Source organism: Coffea arabica, chromosome 9c (genome assembly GCF_036785885.1).
Source record: "Coffea arabica cultivar ET-39 chromosome 9c, Coffea Arabica ET-39 HiFi, whole genome shotgun sequence".
Taxonomy (NCBI): domain Eukaryota; kingdom Viridiplantae; phylum Streptophyta; class Magnoliopsida; order Gentianales; family Rubiaceae; genus Coffea; species Coffea arabica.
The window spans coordinates 37,085,241-37,100,678 of NC_092326.1; the positions used below are offsets into that span (position 1 = coordinate 37,085,241).

The window sequence follows — 15,438 nt, forward strand, 5'->3', positions numbered from 1 at the left end:
CTGAACACTATGTAAATCATTTTTCGTACTTTGTTCAGCTTGTCGTCTGCTGCCCTACCTATCAAATTCCAAACAATCGACTTCTTCTTCTCTTTATCCTGTGCTTATACAAATATGAGTTAACTAACAAACAATATCTAGAAAGTTCACAATATGTTCATGCAATTTTACATATCAATTCTGCTATTGTAACTTCTGAATCACTGCATGTAACAGTTATCTAACCTGCTGTCTAACATGCCTAGTTAAAACAACTTGTAATCTTTTTACCCACAATGCATCTATCAATCTCAGTGTTATATGCATTCACGCCGCTTAACAATTTTACTCTGCGTCACTATTTATTTATATCAAATGTCTCTTATACAACACTCTGATACATACTTAAGGGAACTATCTTTGTAACACTTTTTTTTTTGCTTTGTATGTCACCATCAATAGGATGTACAAACCACAAACAAACAAACTATAATCCACCCACAACCATTGCTAGCCAACAAAATCAGCAATAAGTTCAAAGCAATAACTAGTACACCTGTTATATTATTACACAACCAATTCCACATCCCATTCACACGATTTTGCAAATACTTGGCGCACTAAGTTTTCTGCACCTGTCCTTCTCAATGTTGGCCACCAAATTGCATACCTTATACTATTTAGTACCAATAAACATTCTGTTCCATCAAAATCATTAAAGATCAATTAACCTATTCATTTATGACATTGTTCGAAAATAACAACTACTCCCATCGCTTCACCACCTTGTTAAGTTTCGAAAGTGATGTCATAACATTTTGTTTTGTTACCTGGGTGTTTCTTGCCTTTTCTCTTCTCCAGATGCCCCAACGTTCCGCTTTACCATTTTGATTCACTTTTGCCAAGCCCTTCCAGATTTCAAACCGCGACAACTCTGCATGTTGGATTGCTCCTTAGTCACAAATGTATTTTTCCTTACTTTCCCCTTTTCCTAGTTTGCCCCAGCCACTTTCTTGCCTGTAGCCACTTGCTTGTTCTGCCTCCAGGCACTTTCTTATTTTCTCTTTTTGCTTCCGTTTTCTGGTGTTGTGAGTGACTGAAATTTGGCTATAGTTAGTGTGGAGGGAAAGCAAAAGACTTTTGTGTTTGACGATGCATTTGTGTTTGACGCTTTATTTGCGCTTTCGACTGGAGTTGACGCTTCGTGACGGGATCCGTTAGCAGTTTCATTTTCTTTTTCCCATTACTAATTGAAACACCGTGGTTTTTCCCACCTTCCCAAAACTATTCGACGTGGCTGGTTGTAATCCTTTCGTCTACGATTGTGAGGAGACAGCTTGGGAACGGTCCATCTGATGACCGTTCCCGCTCCTAACCCTCAGAATGACTGCTCCTGAACTGTTCACAGCTAGATTTTAGCCAAAAAAAATTATGCGGTCCAGATCATTAGTTGTACATCGATTTTCACAATATGTGTGGGGTCCGCAAAATTTTGTACTAAAGTTACACGTTGTGCAACTAAAGTTACGCGCTGTTGAAAATGATCAAAACCGTCAACAACGGTTGCAACCATTCCTGCCCCTTGTCCGTCATTTAATTGAGCATATTCCTGTTCACCCATAACTATTTTCATCAATATTCCATGTCCAACAAGACAAAGCTAGGTTCAAACATACCATCATCCATTTTTGTATTCGGTGACAGAGGAAAACACGTGCACATGATGCACGCTAACAAGATTGAATACTAGAAGCCATCTGTAATAGCAATAGTACAGCTTACAACTTTCTTGTTACTCTGCAGACAGGGCACAAGGAACATAAAGTCCGGAAAAGTTAACCAAGGGGAATCTTCAACTGCTCCGGATGGGGAAATCATTTCTGTTCTCACCCACTTTGACACGCTCCAAATTTTGTCAAAAACATACATCAATTCTACCCTGTAATTACCCTAAAGTTTCACACTTTAGGAGTTCCAATGCAAATTTGGACTCTTTCAGGGGTTGCAGAGATGGGTTTTGTAGCATACCAGCTTTTAAAGCAATGCCCACAAGAAGATTATGCTGCAAGGCCTCTGTGTTTTCTGAAGTTTCAAATCAAAAGCAGTTCTTTAAAGTTGGTGCTGAGTCAACTGGACCAATTCCTTCCAAAAAGCTTCTTCAAGTTGTTCAAACTGCAGCTGAGACTGGTGCTAAGGTTTGATTCCATATAACTCTTGATTTTTTATGACTTCTCAATTGTGTAGAAAAACCAGTCTCAAGGTGAATATAGTATCAGTGCTTTATTGTCGTTTCTTTCTTGGAGAAATTAGTTGTTTGGTAGCAGTTTATTAAGTTTGTTGGATGGGAGATTTCAATTGATGGCTCTATCTGTATCTGGCTATTTTGGCCACTATCCGTAAAGTTGTTAATGATGTAGAATTTTACCTGTACAGCATTTCCAAGGCTAGCTGTGGATTCAGTAGCTTTTTCTGTTCTTTAAGGAAATTAGTAGCCTTATTACCGTCTAAACTGGAATTGTTTAATTGAAAGTGATATCGAGTTCCTTTTCGTTGCCACTAGGGAATGAGGGGGTGATATCCATTCCCAAAGTCAATTATTAGGTGTTACAAAAAGTGATGGATGGAATGGCTTAGAAAACCATCTCGTGTTTTCTGGCAACGGTACTGTTCTAAATTGTTGATCGTAAGTCCTTGCAACTTTTAAATGCACCAAGGCTTTTATAACAATGCCAAATAGAAGAAAATTTGACTGCAAAAGTTAACCCTATGAGGCCTTTCATGCTTTTATAGAAGAATTCTCTTAGAAGGTTTCCTAATAAAATTTGCCAAGGTATTTTCTTGATCAAGGTATGGTTAAATAAAATTGCTTAGACCTGGATTTTAATGTCTTTCTATTGGAGTGAATGAAGAGTATTTGGTAAGTGTAGCAGACAAGACTGGAAAAATAAGAAGATGATCAGGACTCTTAAGAGTTGATGGTATAGTGCTTTGTAAAAGTGTAACGTTAAGACATGCTTACCTGTGGGCAAAAAAGAAACAATCTTGTATTCCATGAAATAACATTCATTGGTTCTGGTAATAATCTTGTTCAGATTGTTGCTAATATAGGCTTGTTCGTGCAGTATGATAGTTGGAATAGATACGTAAGCCTGAAACATTGTTATAATTAAGTTACTTTAATGATCTTATATCCATATTTGTCAAGTTAGTAATGATCCAACAGAATATATTATTTTCCTTTTTTGTTTCATGCCAATTTTTGCATTTTAATCTCTTTGAGCGACTGAATCATTTGCATTCAAGAATGCTTTGTTGGTTCTATTTGTGAGATGCAGGCCAATATTTGTAAATCTTGGATGTAGGACAGAGATGGGGAAAATTCCACCAGTCTTGAAATTTTTTTTTTGGCATCAAGACAAGTTATTTTATACTTTGTGGTTTCAATGTTCTTTCAATGGATGACCATGAATAGAATTAATCTGCAATTTTTTTTTTTTCCAAAATGCAGTTGCATGGCATGTTTTACGTTGAAATCCTTTTGCCTCTAGATGACTTTACCATTGCTTACAGATGAATCAGTGAAAAAATGCTTCTGATCTTCATTTTCATAATTTTATTTCCTTCCGCTTTGTCAACATCAGTCTATAATCCCTGTCATTATCCTTCATTCTGAGCACATAGGTTCCTCTTTCCATTGTTTTTAATTGCTTTAAATCACTACTATTTTCTGATTTCTGAAGAAAAGCAAGATCATTTCTGGATATCTAATTAAGCTTTCTTAATTCATTTCAGGTTGTAATGGATACTGTGAACAAGCCTCGAACTATTGCCTATAAAATAGGGCTCAGCGATCTGGTGACTGAGTAAGAATTATAGAGTACCTATGCTTTTGTGCTTTAGACCTCTGTTAATAAAAAATTAAGCATATTTAAGCGATTCTTTTGATTGTTTAGTTACTGTTTGAAATTGATTGTGTTATGATTGGTTGCTTGTTTTGAGAGTTGCTAAAACTGATGTATATGTTAGGTAGTAAGCATATTTCACATTAGATCACAATGCAGTTATTTTTATCCAAATTCCATGTCAAGCTTACCCTAGTGGGGTGATTCTTGATGCATGTATTACACATTTCCCTTTTGTGTTTAAACTATATCATAACTGGAGGGCATAGGTGCAGCTGTATGATATCTTAATGTCCTTTTTTTTTTTGGGAGAAATGCTGTTTATCATGCAATCATAAAATTTCTATCTTTGTAGTGTGCGTTGTACCCATGTGGTAACCTCTATCATGATGCACCTATCAATACTCCCTGTAGAGAGATGCCGTTGGATTGAACTAACTTATTCGTGATTTTCTGGCTGCTTTCGTTTAGTTATAGCTATTGTTATTGGCACCTTGACTTCCTATCTGCACTTTGTGCCCAACCACGAAAAGAATGCATAAACATTCTTCTTACCTTGTTCGTACTATGATTTCCATCCATTCTGTTCACCTAGTTATGGCTATTGTTTTCAACATAGACCAAAATGAACTCAAAAAAGTGTAATACAGCATTTCCAGTCCAAGACTACTGAAACTCTGTCACTGGGGTCTTCCTAATCCACCAAACCAACATTTTTTTATGTATATACATAAAATGTTAAACATTCTACAGGTGAAATATGTGATCTTTTCTAATTTAGCATTTTCTTTTTTGATGTCTTTCGCCTCTTTGATTAAGAAAATTGAATTTGTTTAACCAGACACAGATCAACTTGTTAATGCTTCAGAGACCAAATTCGTTGAACAGTTTCATATTTGCTTTGGCAATTTCTTATCCTAAAATGCATCTGTACTAGATATGCTTTGTCTTATTTCTGTACCTGATCTCAACTTTCAAAGTTCTTACCTTTCTTGATTTTTATTTTTTTGTCATTTGTTTTCTAGCTCTGGTTCTTCTGCTGTTATAGTTATTTTTCTCTACTTTCGACATGTTATATTACTCTTTCTAGCTCTTGTTCTTCTGCTGTTATAGTTATGTTTCTCTAATTTTGACATGTTATATTACCCTCACTTCTATGCATTTTCTGCTTAGGGCATGCTTTATGATTTAGATGAAAAAGTTTCTCTTTTATTGCTCAATATCTTGATCTTAATTTTACAGTTTGTATTATTGCATGTCAGTTCTACAATTCTCTTATATTCCTATTGTCATTTTTTTGAAGCAGTCTTATTCCTAATTTTGCATCTTGATTTATTGTATTGAATTCTTATCCAGCACTGATAAAATGAGTGAGGCTGCTATTCTAGATGTTGTCAGGAATAACTTCCAAGATCACCTAATTCTTGGTGAGGAGGGAGGGCTTATAGGAGATTCTTCCTCTGATTACCTTTGGTGTATCGATCCTTTAGGTTTGGCTCATAAATCTGTTAATTTGTCTACATACAGATTTACATGATATTTATCCTGAATTCCTTATCTTTATGGAACTTGACTAGACTTTTGCAAGCTGCTTGAAGTGGTTTTCTGTATAGTTACCTGTATCTTTTCTGACAGTGTGGTCACTTTACATTTTGGACCATCTTCTTGTGTCTATGTGATAACATCATTCCATGTTTTGGCTTATCATTTCCATTGTGCGATGTAGTTTGTTTATCTAATTTTACTTTCCTGTTTCTTTACTTGCTTATCATGTATAAGGGCTTGTTCTCAACAGCTTAAAACAAGTTATAAGCTGCCTAATTGAAATTGAAATAAGCTGTTTTAGTAAGCAACTTGAGTTGCATTTGGAAACATCTTTTAGCTTTCAGAAAATGAAAGCAAATCCATACTTAGAATTTTTATAACAAATTTTCAATATTAATTGTTTATTAATATCACAAAGCTGCTTATAGCTTATTTTGAACTTTGGAGAACAAACCCACAAACAGAGTTTGCCTGTGATGTTGTCAGACTGCTGCATAACTTGGCTAGAAATTGAGCATTAGTACAGTGCTGGGCATAAATTCCATATTCACCAACCCCAGAATCTAAGTCTTTGCAAAGAGAGCCTTGAACCGGAGCATTCCATCAACAAAATACAAGCAGCTATGAATCAAGAGATTTCATCTTTGAGAGCATGAAATTCAAAAATTCTTGAAAGCATGAAAACTGACATGCCTTGGTGGAATTCGTACAATATTTCTTTCTAATATATTCCATGAATTCTAGTACCAGTGTATTGAGTGTCATAGTTTTGAGGGCTCCCTGTAGGAGTAATTTGAATGCTTCATTTGAAAATCTTTTTATTTTTCATTGCTCAAATACAGTGCATGAAGGTGGTCAACTACATTTTCCAGTTAGTTTGGCTTTTTGCTATCCTGTTCTACAGACTACTCAAAGACATAGTAGCATCTGTTCTTGGTGCTATATTTTTATTTTTATTTTTTTAGTTCTAGGTGCTGCTATACTGCTCTCTCTATATGAAAGGATTATTGAGCCTACCTCTTTTCCACAATGTAGATGGGACCACAAACTTTGCACATGGTTATCCTAGCTTTTCTGTATCTGTTGCAGTATTGTTTAGAGGCAAGCCAGCTGCCGCCACTGTGGTAAGCAATGGAAGAGCTTATTCTATCGCATTGACATAAGCTTATTTTCATTTGTTAAGTTGGAGTTACTAGATTAGCACATGGTTTCTTTCTTTATAAATTTGCTCATTTAGGTCAGCCTAACTTTTTTTAAACATGTGTTTGGTACAGTTAAATGACAGTTTAAGTCATAGGTGCACTAGGTTGTGTTAGAACCTGAATTATGTGTTTGCTTAGTAGCAATTCATAAACCTGAGAGACTAAGCTGTAATTTTGAAATTCACCACTGCTTTGATCCTTATTTTTTTTTGTATACCACATAAACACAAGTTTCTTTCATATTCTGACCCGTTGGACTTGGCAGCTATAAGTAGGCTGCCTCCATTTTGACTGAAATTGAATCAGAAAGGCTGCCCCATGGGTTTTTTTTTTGGGGGGGGGGGTGGCTGGTGTTATGGCTTAATCAGATATCAAAAATGAGAGGAAGAGTATCAGAGAGTAGGGAGAGAAGAGAATCAGAAAAGAAGAGAACGAAAAGACAGTGGAGAGAGGAAAATGGGAGAGATTGTGTTAGAGAAAAGAGGAGAAATTACATCTGACAATAGCCTCCATAATACATTCAGTTGATTAATTATGAAGCTAGCTTGACTATACAATCCGGCTACTATAGCTAAAACGACTAACTAAATTCCATCTAGCTGTAACAAACTCTACTACGTGGCTACAAAAACTGATTCTGTCAACTGTCTAACTAACGAGCTAATCATCTGATGATCAAGGTTGAGCATCACTGATTGATCAACAGAATCCATCACGGGCCATAAGAAGGGGGAGGATGAAGAGAATGAGAGAATGAACCTGGAGATAGTGCCATGTATGGTCAAACTAAATTTGAGCAACCAAATCAAAGTTTAAGTGTTAAACTATTTAAAGTTTTAACTCCAGTCAAACTAATTTAGCCTCCACCTGCCTGGTTGAAAAATAGATTTTTAAACATGCTTGTGCTTCATGTCTTGATTTTCGTCTAGATATTTTGAAAAAGATCTCATTAATCTCAGAAGGAAAGAAAAAAAAAATCATCAAGAATGACAATTTCCAATGCTAAATCCACAGGAAGAGTTACATAAAAAAAATTTTAGTTGATGAATCAACTGGAATGTTAATAAAGTTTTGAAGGTGGCTGTCTATGACTTCTATGGCTATAGCCATGCTGATTTGTGTCTTGACTGAATCCACAGGTAGATATCATTTTTCTGAAGCTAAATTTGAAAGGAACTGCACATGTATTTCTTGAGTGGATTTGTCTTCTCTCTAGACATTTTTCAGAGGAGCCTTTATGGGAAACTTTGTGAACATATTGTGAAGTTGAAAGCTAATGAAGCTCTTTCTTTGGTGGCCATCATGGTGATTCTGTGGGTTATTAACAGGTTTTTTAAGTGAACTTTATGTCAGTGAACTCACCTTCTTACGAACAATTTGGATAGCAACCTTCGGGGGGAATTTTGGACGTATCCTCATTGAAAGAAGCAACTTGAGTCGGTATCCGCCAATTAATACACCTTTACTGAAGCAACTTTTAAGGAAAACAAAGATTTTAATCCTATTTCCGACATATCAATCATGCACTGTTGTTCCATCTATTTAAGTAATAGCAAGTAGGCAAGTCACGGAATTTACTAGTATTGTCACATACTCTCATATTCTCTTGCATTAGTTGCACAAACTGTATGCATTTCTTTGCTTGTGATCTGCTGGTAGAAATTGGTGAGCCATGGCTTACTTCATTTCTTCCCAAGACAGCCAGTTCCTCGTGAGTTTGTTTTAAGAGTCAGTGGGTAGGATAGCTCAGAAGTAAGGATAGGGTTGTGGTTAGGAGTAAAGTCTTATCTGAGAAGAGTCCAATTTCCATTAGAACTGGGCCATTGATCTTGTATTCTTTAATGGAAAAGCAATTAAATCACTTAGCATTTGATGCACCAAATTATCTTACAGAAATGTTCCGTTATGATCACAACTGCCATTGGATGGAAAACTGAGCACTAAGATTTTTTTTTTTTGGACAATGTTGTAGCAATCCAAACAGCATTTTTTTGGCAATAATTTGCCTTGCTAGCAGAGAACTTTGCAGTCCAAACATTACGAACACTTACCATCGGGACCTAGCCTTGGATGAAAGCTTTTCTGATGACCTACTTTGACTTAAAGTCTCCAATAGGTTTGGCCTTTTCTAGCTACATCATAGCTGCTGCATCATTTCTCCCCGAAAAATCAAACACATCGTCAAGCTAGGTTCTGAACCTTAAATTCCAGTTTCACTACAAATTTGCTTAGGGAGAATGTGCCTGTGCAAACTTTTAAGCTTCAGTGGCTACAGCCTATGGGTACTTCATCTGTTGAGCACCGTGTCTCTATGAGTATGTGTGTGTAACCACAAATGCCCCTTTATCATACAACCATGGTCATAAACACAGGCAGCACCAGGAATCATTTACTTACTCCTTTATGACGGTATGTGATGGTTATAAAAATCTAAATCGAAATGTTTATGCTCTTGTAAACTTTGAATAGCAGCAATTTGATTAGTACAGAGACACTTTTTAGGGTGTGGAACAGAAGGGTGCATTGTTAAGCATCTGATGTTTAAAAGACAGTGTTCCAAATGTAATATTGTTGATTAGCAATTTTTCCTGATACTGTTGAGAGTCAAAAAGAGAATCTACTCCTCTCAAGGAACTCAAGTTGTCTTTTACTTTTTGAATAGTATTAAAATTAAACTTTCAGTGACATGCAGGTGGGATTCACATTCGGCATTTTCTCTTTATAATTTGTACTTCTTACTTAAAAATTGACATTTCAAGGATCTTTTATGGTTATACTCTGATTAATTGTGAATTTCCAAGCATATTGAAAGGTAAATAAACCCAGAATTTGCCCATGTTATTGATCTTGAAAAAAAGACAGTTCCTTTTTTGTAACTTCATGTTGATTATGCAGTTGCATATCTGTAGGTAGAGTTTGTTGGCGGCCCCATGTGCTGGAATACTCGCACCTTTTCTGCAGCTTCTGGTAAGAAAACTTACTTTAGCCCAGTTCAAGTTTTTCTATTTGTTTTCTCTTTTAGTTACTTACTTTAGTCCAGTTCAGTTTGACCCCCTACTTTTTGTTCTCTCTTTTAGTATTGGATTTAAGACAAATACTGATTAATTGGTTAATTGCTAATCTTGATTTTATTAGGTGAAGGTGCCTTTGCCAATGGTGAAAAGATTCATGTCAGTCAAACTGATAAGGTTAGTGATTGTACCACATTCAGATAAAATGTTAATGAGATTCTGGTTATTGTATAGTTTCATGGTCTTAGATGGCTACATGAAGTAACTTGTTCTGAGTTAATATTTATAAAGGACATGCACATCTCATGGCAACAGCATTTCTCAGAAGTATTAAAATCCAGCATTTTGCTTGCTTCAAGCTTTTTTTTTTTTTTTTTGCAAAGTAAGAAACTTTTGTTGATCAGAGAATTTCAGATTTTACACAAGGGTAGCATTTCAATTCCAGTTCTTAAGCTGTTACATCAGACAATGCCAATCTAAGCCCTATGCAAGAACTAGTTTCCAGTTCTTCTGAGTTCTTGGAAAGCTATACAAGGAAATGGTGACAAATCTTATGTTGCTTACAATATATTCTTCTGTGTAACAATTTCAATGTGCTTACATTGAAAGCCACAATATATCTGTTAAGCAATCTGTTTGATCAACTGTATCATACTAACAATAACTTACATTAATATGTCACTTCCTATTTAGGTGTTTATGATTTATTAATTTGAATTTCTTTTGCTCCCAGCTAACATTCGTTTTGTACTTGTTGACATTTAGGTGGAAAAATCGCTTCTGGTGACTGGATTTGGATATGAACATGATGATGCATGGGCTACCAACATTGATTTATTCAAGGAATTTACTGATGTTAGCAGGGTACAACTCTCTTCTACTTACTATATAAACTAAAAGAAACCATAATCCTGAGTTACCTTTTTTAGTTGTTAGCTTTATTTAATCCCAAATATAAAAACACTTATTTCTTTTTCGAACTAAGAACTAATGGTTAACTTATTTATTTCTATCTTTCTTTCTCCATCTTATTATGTGTCTATCTGTCTGTTTGTGCTCTTCTTGGTCAGGGTGTTAGAAGGCTTGGAGCTGCTTCCGTGGACATGTGCCATGTTGCTTTTGGGATTGCTGAAGCCTATTGGGAATATCGTCTAAAACCCTGGGACATGGCAGCTGGTGTATTGGTAATTTTTTCCTTTTTTATTGTGCCATTTTAAACTTGCAAAAGATGAGTCTGTAGTTTACTTTCCAAATATTCCTGTAGAAATTCAAGTATCAGGCTTATTTCATTGAGAGTACAGTTTTATTTCTTTTATGTTCTTTCGATCTAGTGCTTTAATGATACAGATTGACAATGGTCTATTTTGACACAACATTGCTGTCTAACTTTTATTGAACTTCAAATAAATAGGATGTTTACTTACCAAAAAGAACGTACTGGGACTTTTCTGCTAAATTAGGAATTTTTTGCTATCCTTTCCATCTGTATGCCATCTGCTTATTATCAGCATGAAGTGTAAGATATGCCTGCATTTTTCTTGTAAAGATTGCAGTGACTATAAGTCAACTGAGCAGGGAAAAGTTTTGGTGAAGCAGTGTCTCCAATAAAGTGAATGCTTCCTTTATGAGCTAATGTAACAATATAGCCTCAAAACCATACTTATTAAATCTGTCCCGGACAGGAAACCGGTGAAAGGGGTGGGTCAATGGGTTACAGATTCAACCAGTGGGTGGTTGATTGAATCTGATCTTAAAATTAAATATAGTGTACTTATACTTTTTAATGCAATATATATTGCATAGATATTAACAGAATATGTTACAATTTACAACAAAATTTTTCTTCGGTTTTCAATGAAATGTTAAGTAAGTAACTACTTTAAGGATTAAGAGCAATAAATTTCATTAGTATTTCAAACCAACTTTCAAGTGTAAAATTAAATATAGTGTACTTATACTTTTTAATGCAAGCGTAGATATTAACAGACTATGTTACAATTTACAACAAAATTTTTCTTCAGTTTTCAATGAAATGTTAAGTAAGTAACTACTTTTAAGGATTGAGAGCAATAAATTTCACTAGTATTTCAAACCAACTTTCAAGTGTAAATTTTTATTTCATTTAATTTAACTTCCAGAGGTAAAATTTTATTTTGAATCAAATTTGTCTTGTGGATGAGTTGTAATAATATATCATTTTGATTGATATTGAATTGCAGTAATATATCTTTTGGCTATTAATTTCTTAATTTTTAGCACAGAGGATGAGGGCATAATGAAGCTTTTACAAAAGGCTTCAATAAAGGGAGGACGTTAAGAAATAAATAAATATATAGAAAACCTTCAACTAACATCAGGAGAGCTACTGGCCCAGCGGGGAGGCTTGCCACCTCATGTTGGAGATTGCATGTTTGAAATGAAGCAGCAGCATGTGATTAACTTTTTTCTCCAAAATTCACAGACCAGGGTTTCTTAAAAAACCTCATGGGTTCCTGGTTCTTCTGGTTGAGCCGCTGAGTCATTGAAATTTAGCGGTTGAGTGCCTTGTCCAGTCAGATTAGCTACCCAGCCTGGCCTAATGGCCTGTTCACCTTGTTAACTGGTCAAACCACCGGGCCAGGCCAGGTTTAATAACTATTCTCAAAAGTGAGAATAACAGAGATTAAGGTGGCTTTTAGATCACAACAGAATAATGGCTCAACTTATGATGCTTAGAACTGTGTTATATGAAGTCTTTCATAGATTAGTTAAGAATTTTGCAGTATTTAAACTAAATGTACTTCTTTGAGGTACAAACTTTGATAAAGAATTTGGATGCTCTGATTATATATTTTCATTCAAGATTCAGGGTTTTAAAAGTGATAGTTGTCACTTTCGCTTCTTGTGGTTATTGCTGGCTGCTCTTGACTCATAATGGAATATGTGTTATTGCAAATTCTAACAGATTGTTGAAGAGGCTGGAGGAGCAGTTTCTTGCATGGATGGTGGGAAGTTTTCAGTATTTGATAGATCAGTCTTGGTATCCAATGGTGTATTGCATGCAAAGGTTAATTATCCCCCTTATCTACTGCATTCACAATTTAATTTCTTGTCAGTGATGAGCCCAGATTTAAGCTCGTGATGCTTTAACTAAGAAACAGCAATCTTTGCGTAAGGTGTAATTGTGCGCGCGCGCGTGCGTTTTTTCCCTGTAACAGAATATTTTATATGATTATCCCATATATGCATCAAATCGTGAATGAAATCCAACAGGGGAATAAAGCTAAATATTCTCTAACAATTGCTAGAAAGAAAACATGATGGTTGCAAGCTTGTTTACTATGGATCTGATTTGGAGGCTGACCACCCAGATCTTGTATAATTACTTTAGAGTTCGTTCTGGACTATGGTGCTTTTAGTTGGAATCTTTACAGTTGTGAAGTGCTTTTTAATTTCATTAATAATTCTTGGGTTAGGTACTTTCACTTAATAGTACTTTTGGATGAAGCTGAAGTTGGAGCTTTTGATTTTAGAAGCACTTTACCAGTCACTGCACTCCAAAGGAGTGCTTACAGTCTTTTGATCAGAAGAAGAAATTAAGTTGTAGGCAATCTCGTGCTAGTATAGCTGCCTCCAAAGATCTTTATTCTAGTTAATTGTTACTTCGAAAAGAATCTGGGTTGTTTTATATGATTTTGACTGGACTTTACTCCATTACAGTTTCTTTGAGTAGGTAACCATTCAATAGGTGAAATGGATCAAAAGACACATCAAACTGACACACCCTGAAGCTGAATTTTTTATCGATTACTCAAACTTATACTTTCCTCACAAGCCCCAGAAGGCCTTCTAAATGTTGCTATCCATCTTAGCACATGAAATTCATCTTAAATGTGCATCTGGATCCTTGGCTGTTAGGACTTATTTTAAGAAGTTAGGACTTATTTTAAGCTGTAGGAGCTTCCAAACCAAATAATGGTGGGTAAAAGTAGGTAGGAACATATGAAAACTGTGGATGTCTGTGGAGAGCAGGAAACTAGCACAGCTAAAGAGTGGCGTGGGGACACGTTTGGTGTGGAATCTGGTGGAGAACTGGATGATTGTGATATCTGGTATTGTGTATAACATATGTAATGTTGTTTTCTCTTATTTACCTAGTTAGTACCATCACTTGTCCTCTGCCTCAGTTCATGTATTTGAATCCTTTTAGTCACTTTTTTGGGTTGTTACCACCAGCCAGAAGTTGCTGGCTTGTTACTGGATTTGTGATCATGGATATGCGGGCCATCAGTTGATGTATTCGTGACAATGTGTATTGTTTTCGTTACTGTTTACCTCGTTCCACTCGTCTGTTTCTGTTTGAGTTCAAACGACTGACTGCTGCAGAGACGTGTGCTTTATCTGTATTTTAGAATGTGATTGCTGACTAGAATAGGAAATTTTTTATGAGAAAGTATTAACATTTATTTTTTTTTTTGTATTTTGTTTGTTTTCCTTAGTCTTCACCTGATATTCTTGTATTAAATGTGCAGCTGCTGGAGAGAATTGGTCCTGCAACTGAGAGATTAAAGAACAAAGGAATTGATTTCTCTTTGTGGTACAAGCCAGAAAATTACCGTACAGATATTTGACATACTACATAGTTCTTTTTGTGCCTGTGATACAAGACCTGCTGTTAGGTTTAGGTGGCTATGACTTCATTGAATTCTAATCTTTATTGAGATTCTATATCTTTCCATACAAGCTTATACTACTGAATGCTTGCGACTGATGTAAAATCAACAGTAATTGAAGTTCGTCATTTTCTTTTTGGCTGAAATTGCAAGTGAGTAGTTGTTTCATATCCTAAACTCAAAATTTTACTTTTAGTAAGCTAAATATATAATAATTTCTTAGAGATAGATATTGAGATGTAGACAAGGAAATGGGCTTATGAAATATGGGTCTGAGTTTCATTTAATAGATATCTCATTTTCTGTCTCCCTTGAAAAGTCCCCCTCTGTTTCTTGTATGCTATACTTTGGTAGCTGGAGCAGTAACTAAGTCATTGCATTAAACATCTGGCACAGGATAAAACTTAAAATTGCACCTTCATCTGATCATTCTTTGTTCAGTGATGAATTCCTTGAAACTTTTTGAATTTTGGTTCTGCTGATATTGTATGTTTCTCTGTATATTTGTCTCTCATGTCCAAGGAAATTGGCCCAAATGCATGGCATTGGAATGTCCTCTAGCATTTGGTACTACGAGTACAAGGGATTTCACATGTCTGAACACAAATGCAATCTTTGGTGAACTAATGTCTAGAATAGATGTCACAAACTGAAATTTCTCCTGAAGCTCTTGGTCTGAATAAGCCTTGGTGAGAGTGAAGATTTATGTATCTTCATCTTGAACCTAGTCATTTGTGTGCAGACATATGTAGCTACAATTTTCTAATGAAGAATGTCCGTCCAACTTTTAGTTATTAGAATATCTCTGGAGAGGTTATGCTCCATAGAATTTTCTATTCTGGATGGACAGCGTCCCAATGTATTGTGTTCTAGTAAGAACCTACATAATAATAATCTCTTCTGGGTTCAAACAGTCTACAGTTGACAAATGTGCAGTTCTTTGCTTTTCAGGTTTCTTCTCTATTTCATTTTCAGATTATGATACATCTGTCAAATTTAAATTCATTATGAAGTTTATCATAGATCCATGATACAATTTTCGGTTAAATTAGTATAGAATAAGGTTTCAGCACTAATTATCTTATCTTCTATAATTATTGAATGATTAGTTTTCAACATAAATTGATTTATCTGGAATTTAGTACAA

At 35.3% G+C, this 15,438-nt stretch overlaps 1 protein-coding gene across 1 annotated transcript; it reads left to right on the forward strand.

The window, feature by feature from the left end:
* Positions 1-1,618: 1,618 nt before the first annotated feature.
* LOC113708688 (phosphatase IMPL1, chloroplastic-like) lies at positions 1,619-14,437 on the forward strand. The gene is made up of 10 exons (XM_027231258.2): positions 1,619-2,174; positions 3,772-3,842; positions 5,238-5,371; positions 6,462-6,550; positions 9,538-9,595; positions 9,764-9,816; positions 10,405-10,503; positions 10,710-10,823; positions 12,584-12,685; positions 14,151-14,437. Exons 1-10 carry the CDS (start codon positions 1,845-1,847, stop codon positions 14,247-14,249), a joined length of 1,149 nt encoding a protein of 382 aa, XP_027087059.2. The 5' UTR covers positions 1,619-1,844; the 3' UTR covers positions 14,250-14,437.
* The last annotated feature ends 1,001 nt before the right edge of the window (positions 14,438-15,438 follow it).